The 13,089-nt window shown below is 51.6% G+C and overlaps 1 protein-coding gene across 4 annotated transcripts in view; it reads right to left on the minus strand.

Annotated features, from left to right (window-relative positions):
• The window catches only part of SCNN1A (sodium channel epithelial 1 subunit alpha), a 32,693-nt gene extending 20,105 nt beyond the window's left edge, over positions 1–12,588 (minus strand). The window contains exons 1-2 of one of the 4 annotated variants that reach the window (XM_032254545.1): positions 11,208–12,588; positions 10,076–10,566 (exon numbers count right to left, since the gene is read on the minus strand). In XM_032254545.1, coding sequence (XP_032110436.1) covers positions 10,076–10,551 — 476 coding nt within the window. In that variant the 5' untranslated portion in view covers positions 10,552–10,566; positions 11,208–12,588. Of the gene's footprint in view, positions 1–10,075; positions 10,567–10,715; positions 10,910–11,035 lie in introns of those variants that run through there. The other 3 variants (XM_032254544.1, XM_032254543.1, XM_032254546.1) reach the window with 3 other exon arrangements.
• Positions 12,589–13,089: the final 501 nt, after the last annotated feature.

Consider the following 13,089-nt stretch of genomic DNA (forward strand, 5'->3'; position numbering starts at 1 on the left):
TTTGAGACGGAGTTTCGCTCTTGTTACCCAGGCTGGAGTGCAATGGCACGATCTCGGCTCACCGCAACCTCCGCCTCCTGGGTCCAGGCAATTCTCCTGCCTCAGCCTCCTGAGTAGCTGGGATTACAGGCGTGCGCCACCATGCCCAGCTGATTTTTTGTATTTTTAGTAGAGACGGGGTTTCACCGTGTTGACCAGGATGGTCTTGATCTCTTGACCTCGTGATCCACCCGCCTCGGCCTCCCAAAGTGCTGGGATTATAGGCGTGAGCCACCGCGCCCGGCTGGACCTACATTTTTAAAAGATTCTGACCCTGTACATAGCTAGTGAGAATATAAAAATGATACAATCACTTTGGAAAATAATCTGGAAGTTCCTCAAAAGGTTAGATATAGTTACCATATAACCCATCCATTCCACTCCTAAGAGAATGAAAACATACGCCCACATACAGACAGTTACCATATAACCCATCCATTCCACTCCTAAGAGAATGAAAACATACGCCCACATACAGACACACACACACAAACGTGCACAAATGTTCAGACCAGTACTATTCCTAATAGCCAAAAAGTAGAAACAACCCAATGTCCATCAGTTGATAAAAGTATAAATAAAATGTGGTGTATCCATACACTGGAATCTTACTTGGCAAATAAAAAGGGAATAAGTACTGATCTATGTGTGCTACAACACGAATGACGCTTGAAAACATGGTACTAAACGAAAGAGGACACTCACAGAAGACGACGTATAGCACGATTCTATTTACAGTACACTTCCAGAATAAGCAAATCTAGAGAGATGGAAAGAAGATTAGTGGTTGTGCAGGGTTAGGGGTTAGGTAGATAGGAGGGAAAGATGAGTGCCTGCTAATGGGTATGTGGTTTCTTTTGGGGTGATGAAAACGTTCTAAAATTGATTGTAGTAGTAATTGCACAATTCTGTGAAATATATTCAAAACAATTAACTTTTAAGTGGTTAAATTGTATGATATGTGAATTATGTCTCAATAAAGCTGTTTTTTTTTTTAAAGGAAAAACACCTAATGAAAAGATCATCTTGATATAAAAAGAATTCTTATAAATTAACAATTTAAAAATTTTTAAAATGACCAAAAAACAAATATAAATGGTCACCAAACACCTGAAAAGCTACCCAACATAATTAGTCCTCAGAGAAATGCTAATTAAATCCATAATAAAATACCATTAGAAAGGCTAAAATTAGAAAGACTGACAATACCAAGTGTTGGTGAATATGTAGACAGCAACTAGAATTATTCTAAGCTGCTGATGGGAGTATAAAATGGTACCACTGCTTCGGAGGACCTGTCAGTAGTGCTTATAAATTTAAACATACATATCTACCTTATGACCCAGTAATTTCATTTCTAAATATTTTACCAGGTCCACTCCTAGCTACTACACAAGAGCAAGAAAAACATAAAGATTTGTACATGAATGTTCATAGCAATTTTATTTATAATAGCCAAAAAGCCTAAAGCAACTCAAAGGTGTGTGTTTGGCATTCTAGGAATCTTGCTCATTACTGCTAATTAAAAGAATGGCAATCAGCGGGGCATGGTGGTTTACACCTGCAATTCCAACTTTGGAAGGTCAAGTGGGTAGATCACTTGAGCTCAGGAGTTTGAGACCAGCTTGGGCAACACGACAAAACCCTGTATCTATAAAAAAATACAAAAATTGACCAGATGTGGTGGTACACACCTGTACTCCCAGCTACTCAGAAGGCTGAGGCAGAAGAATTGCCTGAGTCTGGGAGTGTAAGAGGCTACAGTGAGTTGTGATCATGCGACTGCACTCCAGCCTGGGCAACAGGACTGCACTCCAGCCTGGGCAACTGAGCAAGACCCTGTCTTTAAACAAAACAAACAAAAAAAAAGGAATGGCAATCATAGCTAGCATTTATTGAGCACTTACTATGTGCCGGGCACTATGGTATTAGAATGTACCTTATTTAATTGTTAAAAGAAGAACTTTAGACAAAATTATATTTACCAGAGTTTACTTGAGCAAAGAATGATACTCTAATCAGGCAGTCCCTCAACCAGAATCGGTTCATCAAAACCACTCAGCAATAAAAAGGAACTGATACTTGCAAAAGAACAGGGAAGAATTCCAGAAACATTAAGCAAAATAAGTCAGATGCACACACAAGAAAATACATACTGTATGATCCCATTTATATGAATTCTACGACAGACCAAACTAGTCAATGGCGATAGAATTCAGAAAATGATGGTGGGAGAGGAAGAGGAATTGATGGAAAGGGCACCAGGTAATACGAGTGTTCAACATCTTGACCGTCAAACCTCAGGGGGCACTCAAGATTTGTTCATTTTATTGTATGTAAATTATGCCTCACTTAAAGAAAAAAGTACCAGTGCAGGGTCCTACTTGCCAGAGATTCAGATTTAATGAATCTGGGATGGGGCCAGAACAAGGTTGTTTAGAAGAGCCCCCACGTGGTCCTAACGTGCAGCTACATGAACCACTGTCTAGTCCAGATCTTCACTTCCTCTTCCATTTAGCTCTATGTCCATCTCCACCATAAAAGTCTAGCTGGCTGGGCCTTAGGCATCAGCTCTGGCAGCCCTTAAACCTCTCACCGGAGGAAATGTAGCTCTGGCCAAAGGTGTGTGTTTGGCATTCTAAGGGACTTGCTTGTTATTAGTAGTTAAAAGAATGGCAATCATAGCTAGCATTTATTGAGCACTTACTATGAGCCAGGCACTGTGGCATTAGAATGTACTTAATTAAATGTATTTAATAGTTAAAAACTTTAAACGAATTAAATTTAACTTGAGATTCACTGAGCAAAAAATGAATCTCGAATCAAGTAGCCCCCCCACCACCCGCCCAACCAGAATAGGTTCAGAGTGACTCTGGGGGCTGCTGAATGGTCAGGTAATATTCACGGACAGGAAAAGCAAAGTGACGCACAGAAAACGGAAGTGAGGTACAGAAACAGCCAGATTGGTTATATCTTCGGCATTTGCCTTATTTGGACAAGGTTTGAACAGTGGGCTGCCTTTCATTGGCCAAAGCTCTGTGATCGCTACAAAGCTAGGTTGTAGTGTAACACACTTTAGTGTAAACACGCATCCAGCTAGGCTGCAGTTCACCATGCACAAAGAAACCTTTAGGTCAAACTTTAAAAAGGCAAAGAGACGGCTTTAGGCTAAAACTTCTTTAACATGATTTAATCTTCAGCGTAACACACTATACTGTTAGCCACTATTAGCTAACACAATTGTCGCCCCCTTTTCCAGGTGAAAAACCTGAGGCATGATGACTTGTTCCAGACGGCACGGCTAACAGATGGGTCAGACAGCACTCCAACCGCCACACTGCCCTCTGGTCCTTCCCTGCTACCTCTGGCTGTTTTAGGAGGGCCACATGGTGCCCCAGAAAGAGCACCAGAGCCAGAATCTATGAGATGTGGGGCCTGGTGTTCTGGTCACACGCTTTCTATCTATGTAACGCTGGGTAAGTTACCCAACCTTTCTGAATCTCTGTCTGAATTCCTTATCTGTAAAATGGGCATAACACTAGATCTGCCTACCACATGACGCTCTTGGAGGGTTGAATGAGGAAATATTCAATGACACAAAGTGAAGAGACCATCGACGATCAGGAAGACACAGAGGAGCCTGGAGCCCAGGAAAGCGAATTGCCTTTCTCAAGGTCACACAGGAGGAATCCGGATCCCCCACTTGGCTGGAGTTATTTCCACCACATCCTGGCTGGGCCTCCCTTTCCACCCCTCCCCCAAGCTGGCTCGGGTCCCTTCTGCCTCCTGTTCCTCTCTCTCTCATCGCCAACTTCAATCTGGTTGTCACTTCTCTGGCCACACTCCTCTTCCCTGGGGAGCCCCATGCCATCCCTGCATCAGGCTCTCTCCTCCATGCTGCCACTCTACGCCCCTCCCTCCTGCCTGGCCTCACGGGTGAGCCCTGCACTGAGCACAGCCTGGGCTCCCAGCCCTTGATCCCCCCACACACACCTGTGACAAGGCCTCCAGGGGAGGTTGGACTCCATAGAGAATTCCTTCACTCCACAAGCTCTGCTGCTCCCCTTTTTTGGCATAAGATATAAAGGATTCCTATATCACTCTCTCAAAAAACAAATCTCTCCCTTCCTGACCCCCCAATACTGGAAATTCCTATAGCGAGAGGCAGAGGACACCTAGAGCTAAGAGAATTGACCACTAAACAGAGGGCACACTGACGACACCTGATCTTGTTTTGAGGAGACCAGCGGCTAGAAGGAAGGGATAAAGAATGCCCACAGGGGCTGGGCACGGTGGCTCATGCCTATAATCCCAGCACTCTGGGAGGCTGAGGTGGGTGGATCACTTCAGACCAGGAGTTCAAGACCAGCCTGGCCAACATGGTGAAATCCTGTCTCTACTAAAAATACAAAAATTAGCTGGGCATGGTGGCACACACCTGTAATCCCAGCTACTCGGGAGCCTGAGGCAGGAAAATTGCTCCAAACCGGGAGGCAGAGATTGCAGTGAGCCAAGATCACGCCACTGCACTCCAGCCTGGGCAACAGAGTGAAATTCTGTCTCAAAAAAAAAAAAAAAGAATGCTCACAGGGGTTCCTCCAGACAGGCCAGCCCTTCTAGCCTTGACCTCCTCCCCAGGTCATGCTCACCGCCCTCACTCCCATCTGCTCTGGCGGGCAGCCCTCCGCTGACTGGAGGGTGAGTCAGCCCATACGCAATTCCAGCAGGCAGGCACTACTATCTCCATTTTACAGTTGGAGAAACTGAGGCCTGTCAACTAGGCAAGTTTCCCAGGGTCACCCAGTCAGGAAAGACTGGAGCCAAGATGTGAAGCCAGGCCTGTTCACGCCATGGCCCCTGCTTTTCCACTGTGTCTGCCTCCCAGCTCTGAAGCATTGAGATCAGGCGGCAGCCTCCTTTCCCTGCAGCTGGCCCTCTCCTGTCTAGCCCCTCTCTGTCCAGGACAGGCCAGCAGGGTACAGGGACCCTGGGAGACTTGGGGCCTGACACCTGCTCTCTCGTCATCTGGTCTCCTCCTCTTCCCTCCCTCTTAGCCCTGGTGGTCTCCTCTCACAGAAGAGCGCATGATCACCCTGACAGCCTTGGGACTTGCCTAGGCCCATCCCACCCGGAGGCCCTACCGGAGCACTCAGCCAGCATTCCCAGATTACCAGGCAGAGCTGGGCACAAGAAACGCACTAACTTCCTCCCAGCAAGTGCTCTCTCCCACCTGCAGGGACACCTAGAAGCCTTGACTTCTCCTTCTTTGGCCCCTTCTGGCCGTGCCACAGGCCATTCTCCACCTCTCAGCATCTCCAGTCTTTTCTCCCAGGGGGTTGTGAACACACAACCCCAGGGGAGTCCTCCCCACACACAGTCCCTCCGAGCTCAGCCCACACCACAGTGTATTCGCAGACAGGTGCCCCTCACCTGTGAACCCCCTGAGGACAGAGGCCAGGTAAAAGAGATCGCCCCACTAGAGCCTGTTCTGAGCTCTCAGATCACATGTGGAGTTCAGTCCTGGCTACGACATTTTTTTTTTTTTTTTCTGAGACAGAGTCTCACCCTGTTGCCCAGGCTGGAGGGCCGCGGCATGATCTCAGGTCCCTACAATCTCTGCCTCCCAGGTTCAAGCAATTCTCTGCCTCACCTCAGCCTCCCGAGTAGCAGGTGCACAGAACCACGCCTGGCTAGTGTTTGTATTTTTTAGTAGAGACAGGGTTTTGTCATGTTAGCCAGGCTGGTCTTGAACTCCTGACCTCAGGTGATCTGCCCGCCCCAGCCTCCCAAAGTGCCGGGATTATAGGTGTGAGCCACCATGCCTGGCCCTAGGACATTTTAAGAGCAGTAGGTGCTCACAAACCAATGATTGCCCAGAGCATGAACAGCCAGGGCAGTGAGAGGCTCAAATGATTTTCATGCCTCAGCCTCCTGAGGAGCTGGGACCACAGGTGCACACCACCACGCCTGGCTAATTCTTTTTTTTTTTTTTTGTACAGACAGGGTTTCACTGTGTTGCTCAGGCTGGTCTCGAACTCCTGGCCTCAAGGGATCTGCCTGCCTCGGCCTCCCAAAGTGCTGGGATTACGGGCATGAGCCACTGCGCCTGGCCAGGAAGAACTTTTTAATGGCATCTGCCGTAGAGGTAGCAAGGTTCCTGAGATGAGAAGGATTCAACCACCGTGGCAGGGCTAGAGGGGAGTCAACTCTTAAGAGTCCAGGCTTTCCTCCTGCCAGGGCTGCTGAGCAAAGCCTGGTGTCCAGACTGCCCAGGGAGTGCAGGGTCACGGTGCCACATCAGGGAACCACGGGCAGGGATGGACTCCCTAGCTCAGGGCTTTCCCACCCTCCCCAAGGGACTCTGTCTGGGAAACTGCCCTTGCCTCACCCACGCCTGCTGCCGGGCCCCCTGCTGTGCCATTTCCAGGAAAGATGCTACCATGACCTCCTTCATTGTTCAAGAACCCCAAGTTCTTAGGTCCAGCCTAAACCGTTCCTGGGACTGGATGAAAACTATGTCTGTAGGCTCTGCTTCCCATGATTGTAGGTATGACTGGCCCTCTCCTTTGAGTGAAGAACTGCTTTGTTGACCAGAGAGAAAGGGGCTGCAGTGGCCAACCCTTCCCTTTGGACTCGGCACTCCCTTGCTTAGTCAGAAAGGTCTTCAGTGCTTTGTCCCCTTTCCTCGAAGTTGGAAAGCAGCACAGAGTCCCACCTTCCCCGTCTTCCTCTTCTCTCTCTGCTGGTGGTGACCTTCGGCAGGTGGGCAGCCCTGGAGGACTGCCTCACTCCAGTCCCTCTAGCTCATCAACTGATTTCCTCTGTAGGAGTCACTCACCGCGCTCCACATGATTCACTCACTGGTGGCCAACACCAGGCTGCATGAACCTGTCCACCTGCCCTGCCTCCCTCCTGAGCAGGATCCCTCCCTCCTGCACGCCTGACACGTTGTCCTCCTGTGACTGCTGCTCCACACGCTGGGCTCCCACCAGCTGCCACAACCCTGGGAGGCCTTTGCCTGATCCCTACTTAAAGTGTAATGAGAAAAAGAGCCTTGAATCAAACACACTTGATTTGCGACTCGGCTGCTAACCTGAGATGCCCTGGCTTCTCGTCGGGGGTAGGGGGATGATTTTTGAGTCCCAGTTTCACCACTTGCTGCCTGTCTGAAGTTGAGCCAGTTACTTAACTTTCTGGGCCTCAGTTTCCTCATCCATAAAATAAGAGTAATCTTCATACTGGCCGGGCGTGGTGGCTCATGCTTGTAATGCAAGCACTTTGGAGGCCAAGGCGGGCGAATCACCTGAGGTCAGGAGTTCAAGACCAGCCTGACCAACATGGTGAAACCCCGTCTTTATATTTTAAAAAAAAGAGTAATCATGATATCTACTTCCAAGTTGTGTTGTGAGGATTAAATAATTTAAAGCAGAATCATTTAATTTAAATATAGATTCATTTATAAAAATGTCTGGCACATAAATATATACAAGTGTTATTACTGTGTTTTTTTTTTTTCCTTTGAGCAGGGTCTCGCTCTGTGGCCCAGGCTGGAATGCAGTGGTGTGATCTCGGCTCACTGCAACCTTGGCCTCCTGAGGTGATTCTCCTGCCTCAGCCTCCTGAGTAGCTGGGACTACAGGTATGCATCACCACACCCAGTTGATTTTTGTATTTTTACTAGAGATGGGAGTTTCACCATGTTGGCCATGCTGGTCTCGAACTCTTGGCCTCAAGTGAGGGGCTCTTTTAAACAAACTTGTTTGGGCTCCATCCCAGACCCCTCAACACCTGCCTTCGTCTCCCCAAATGCTGGGATTACAGGTGTGAGCCACCACGCCCAGCCGGTATTTTTTAATTTAATAAATAAATAAATAATGTATGTTCCCTTGTTCAAATTATTTCCCCTTGCCAAGCCTTAATTTCCTCATCTGAGAAATGGAAATAATAATGGCCACCTCCCTGGACTTGTCAGTATTAAATGAGTGTCTATAAGCTCCCAGTTTTAGGGTATAACACATAATGTGACTACAAAGTCCAGTGCGTAGTGCTGGGTGGGTGTTGAATCTCCTTCCCTCGTGCTGGGGAGCCTTCCCCGACTCCCCTCCCATCCTAGGTGTTCTCTCCCTCCTAAGTCCGCAGCAGCCTTTCAAGCAGGAGGGAGTCTTTCTGGGCAGATGCCTGCCTCCCAGCCTGCAGGCCCCAGAGGCAGGGCTTATGGCTTCCTCTCCCTGGCTTTTTCCTGGACCGTCTAGGGTCCTGCAGCCAGCAGAACCTAAGAACTGTGCGGGCCTCGCCCAATTCACCCCTGCCCTCCCTCTCCATCTCGCACTCACATCTTTTCAAGCACAAATAGTTATTGAGTGCCCGCTGCCTTGCCTGGCCTGCCGTCCCTCCCCTTCCTGTTGCGTCCCTCCCCTCCACCAAGGCCTAAAGGCATGAAGATGCCCGCAGGAACCAGGGGGAGAAAAATGAGACCGAGAGGAAGGACCCACGAGAGCTCTGAAATGAGATGGAAACCACATCTGACTGAAAATTTCATTCACTCAACACCTCACATCTTGGCTATTAAAAAGAGGCAGAGTTTTGGGATGAGGTGTAGACAGGATGAGTCACAGTTCAGTGACTCGCTCGGTGACATTGTGGCTTGCCTCTCTTTGCCTTAGTCTCCTCAAGTGTAAAATAGGGATAACAAGAGCACCTGCCTGGTAAGATGTGAGAATGGAATGAGATGCCTGCAGACACCTTGGCGCTGTCTGTGCACACGGCAGCTTCCTAAGGAAATGGGCCTACCCGGGACGGCATACAGAGGTTAATTAACAAAAGGGCCTGGCTTTTTCTTCTCTCCAGGACAGGACGTCCCAACCTTTCTCAGTCCATAACACACCTTTGGACATGATGGAATATATGAAGGGGCCTCCACCCACAGTGTGACCAGTCCCAAGCATCCATAATCACACACATACCAGTATGTACACACACACTCACACTCATAAAGGTTTTACACTCCTTGAAGGCACACTAACTCACCATTTTTATCATACGTATCCCAGTGTGCCACAGCTGCTGGCCTATATACCTGTCTCTGCCGTCTTATTTTAGCTTTCTGTCCCCAGAACTCAGCAAACTACCCGGCCTTCAATAAGGGTGTATGAATTATTCATGAATCCATTTGCCAGGTGTCTAGCCCGGTATCTGGCTTGACGTAGGTGTCCCCAAGGTGTGGCGTGGCTGAGTGAATACAAATAGAAGGTACATAAAAACAACCAGCCCTGCCCTCCTCTCCTCTCCATGCTTACCACCCCCTCTGGTTTCCAGATCCAACACTGGCAAAGAGCGCTGAGGAAACCCAAAACTCCAGGACACACCCAAGCACGGAAAGGTCAGGCAGCTGCGCAGGTGAACAGTGCGGCCGGAGGGATCGCCTCCACTTTTCAGCCTGGGGATCTTGGGGGAACAGTGTCACAAGGAGCTGCTCTCTGGCTGGACCCATTCTCCTTGCTCTGTAAGGCATCTGTCCCCAGCCTTCGGGCTCACTTGCAGCCCTAACCTCCACGACCCCCCACCTTGCTTTCTCCATAACATAAATTTGTTTCATCCCCTTCTGAACAAAGACCGACAGCACCCACCTCCGCAGCACCTGCATGGCCTCGCCTCCCCTCACCTAGGCTCACCTCTCCATCAGACTCTCCTGCTGAGGTGGACGAGGTCTTATACTTGGCTGGCATCTTGTCCCCAAAGAGGGATGGAGCTGAGCACACCCCTGCCCTTTTGCAAGCACTCCCTCCCACTTGCAGGAGGGAGAAGAGAACGGGAGGGAAGGAGAAGAGAGGGCAGGGGAGGGCAAGGCTCCTCTGACAACCACACTCTGGGTGAGCCTCGGGTGCTAGGATGGCTCCACTGGGCAGGGACGTCAGTCCAGCAAGCTGGGGGCTCCTCACCCTCAGGTCTGAGGCTCTGCCTGCCCAGTGAGCACCTCAGCACCCTGGACCACCCTTCCAGGCGCAGGTGCCAGGAAGAGGCAGCGGGACTGACCGACCTGTAGGGGTTGAGGGTGCAGATGGTGACCGCGGGGAAGACGAGCTTGTCGGAGTTGAGGTTGATGTTGAGGCTCACGGGGTAGCTGAAGTACTCCCCGAACAGCAGGCCGAATTGCCAGTACATCACGCAGAAGGTGCAGAGCCACAGCACTGCCCAGAAGGCCGTCTTCATGCGGTTGTGCTGCGAGCACACCAGGCGGATGGCACCGTGGATGGTGGTGTTGTTGCAGAAGAACTCGAAGAGCTCTCGGTAGGAGCGGTGGAACTCGATCAGGGCCTCCTCCTCCGCCGTGGGCTGCTGGGGCGCCGCCGGTTCGGGGCCCAGCCTCTGCTCCTCATGCTTGTCCCCCTTCCTGGGCCTTGGGGTGGGCTGTGGAGGGCTAGAGTCCTGCTCCTTCAGCTTGTCCCCTTTCCTGAGCCCTGGCGTGGGCTGCGGAGCTTTAGGGTCCTGCTCCTCCAGCTTGTCCCCCTTCATGAGCCCCGGGGTGGACTAGGGAGAGCAAGGGTCAGGGTCAAGGCTGAGCTCTGGGCCCTGAGTGCCCTCTCCCATCACCTCTGGAACCTGAGTGAGGCTGCCCCTGGCCAGGCCCACGTCCCACCCAGTGCCCACATTCTCCCACTCCTCCCTCCCTCTTCCACCTTTCCTGGAGCCAGCAGACCTGCGGGAGTGGGGGCCAGAAGTGTCGCGGCTGGGCTTCCCGGAACCGCCTCCCCTCTACTTCCCTGATAGGGCCACCTTTTGGTTTCTGTCCTAGCGCCTCCCTTTCTGTGTCCGAAGCAGTCTCTGCCCTCCTCCTTCGGTCTTCTTCCTCTGGGATCTGTCTCAGCTCCTGCCTCTCACTCCCTCTCTGTCTGCCTTCTGTTTCTCTTTGGGTGTCTCCCAGCTCTCCTCTTCCTGGCCTGGCTGCTCTCTCTGATCCTGCCTCTCTTCTTCTTCCCCCTTGCCTTGACCCCCTCACCTCCACCCTCTGGCCCTGACCTCGAGCTGTGTCCTGATTCCGTCTCCGCCCTAGGACAGCAGGGCTTCGGAAGGTCTGGGCTGCCTCCAGCTTCCCACTCCCAGGTTGCGGCTGGACTGGGACTGGTTCCTTTCCAGTTGAATCTGGCAGCCAAGCCTCTCCTCCCCCTCACCTGACAGGTGCAGCGGCCTGACTGGGGAGCCCGCCTGCCGGCTTGCCAGGGATGGAAGCGACAGGAACCTCATTAGCATCTCAATTAAAGGTGAGCAGGGCGTGGGGAGGGGCCGAGTAGGAGTCGGAGCTGGGAGTTTTCCGAAAGGAGGAGGGCTCCAGAGGGCAGGTGAACCCGGAGTACTGGACCTGAGAAGGCGGACTCTGGGCAGGGATTTTGATTCGGAGCTGATAGGCAAGGAGGCTGGCAGACAGGATGGAGGGTGAGGGGCAAAGATCTGAATAAGTAGCAGGATGCCGAGCCCACAGCCTGGAGGGCAGCACAAAGAGAAGGGGCCAGCCAGGTTGAGAGGGCCTGGGCGGGGAACCCAGAGGACGGGAGGACAGAAAAAGGGAGATAATAGTGAGGGACAGCGGACAGCGCAGGATGGAGAGACAGGGATGGGGGGGCACCGAGTGAGAAGAGGTGGAGATGGGGCCGCAAAGAGAAGGAACCGGCCCCAAAGGGAGCCTCTCTCAGGTAGGAGTGCAAGGGGGGAGTCCTAAGTGTGCTTCCAGGGGCTAGAGTCTCTGCAAGTGGGAAACCCTCCAAGGGCACTCACAGGTCAGCCTCACCCCCAGGCCCTGGAGAGAAGAGAGAAGAGGTCTCTGTAAGTCTCCTCCCCGCTCATTCAGGTGGGGGAGCAGCACACTCAGGTGGGGTGCATCTGTCTCCACCTGGTCCATCCTCTTTCCTGCTGATTCCTCACCACCCCCTCCAACCTTGTCCAGACCCAGGGAGGGGCCCAGGTAAGGCTGGGGGCTGGGCAGGGCCCTAGGACATTCTGTTCTGTTTTACACCATTGGCTGCCAGGCCAGGAATGTGTAATGGCCCCTGTTGTGGTCACGGGGTTGCAGGAATGTGGGCACCCAGAGGCGGCGCCAGGGCCAGGCAGGACACTGTGGGCACAGACCCGGAGCCTGGGGAGAGGCAGGGAAAGCAGACAAGGTGCAGGGAGGATGTGGCCGGCGCTGGCTGTCGGGGAGGAAGAGGGGGGGCATGGCACAAGCCTGCACAGGCCCTGAAAGGAGGAGAAACTCATCGGCAGGGGCTATATTTTTCTCCAAAATCTCTTTCTAAACCTAATGCAGCAAAAGGATAAGGAGTGAAGTGCCAAGTGGTAAGGAGAGAGGGAAGGGTCAGAGAATCAGGCCCAAAAACAGGGCTGGAGGAGACTCGGGAGAACCACCCACACAGCCCAGGCCCTGCACGCAATGGGGAGGGCTGCGGCTCCCTCCAGGGCCCCATCGGAGGCAGCCCAGAGTGCAGGAATGTGGTCACTGGCCCGTCTTGCCTCCCTCCGCAAGCCTGCAGACAAAGGCCCAGCCTGAGCACCCATACAGACTTGGGGGGTACTTAGGCCTGCAAATAGGTCGCTGTAGTATCTTAAGATAAGGTTTCTATGTACACATTTTAAAAGATCATTTTAAAAATAGACTTCTAACCAAAATGCGGGTCTCAGATTACTGAGAGATAAGAGCTAAGAGATAAGAGCCAAGGGCTGGGGGAGCCTAGGGAGGGAGGCAGGGGAGCTCACTGCAGGAGACTCAGGAAACCTTCCCAGAGAAGGTGTCATCTCTGCTGAACCTGTTTTGTTTTTTGTTTTTTTTTTTTTCTTTTTGAGACAGAGTCTCGCTCTGTCACCAGGCTGGAGTGCAGTGGCACGATCCCGGCTCACTGCAACCTCCTCCTCCCAGGTTCAAGCGATTCTCCTGCCTCAGCTTCCCGAGTAGCTGGGACTACAGGTCTGCGCCACCATGCCCAGCTACTTTTTGTATTTTTTTGCAGAAACGGGGTTTCACCATGTTGGCCTGGATGGTCTTGATCTCTTGACCTTGTGATC

This window comes from Sapajus apella, unplaced genomic scaffold (assembly GCF_009761245.1).
Source record: "Sapajus apella isolate SASKATOON/1434 unplaced genomic scaffold, GSC_monkey_1.0 scaffold86, whole genome shotgun sequence".
Classification (NCBI taxonomy): domain Eukaryota; kingdom Metazoa; phylum Chordata; class Mammalia; order Primates; family Cebidae; genus Sapajus; species Sapajus apella.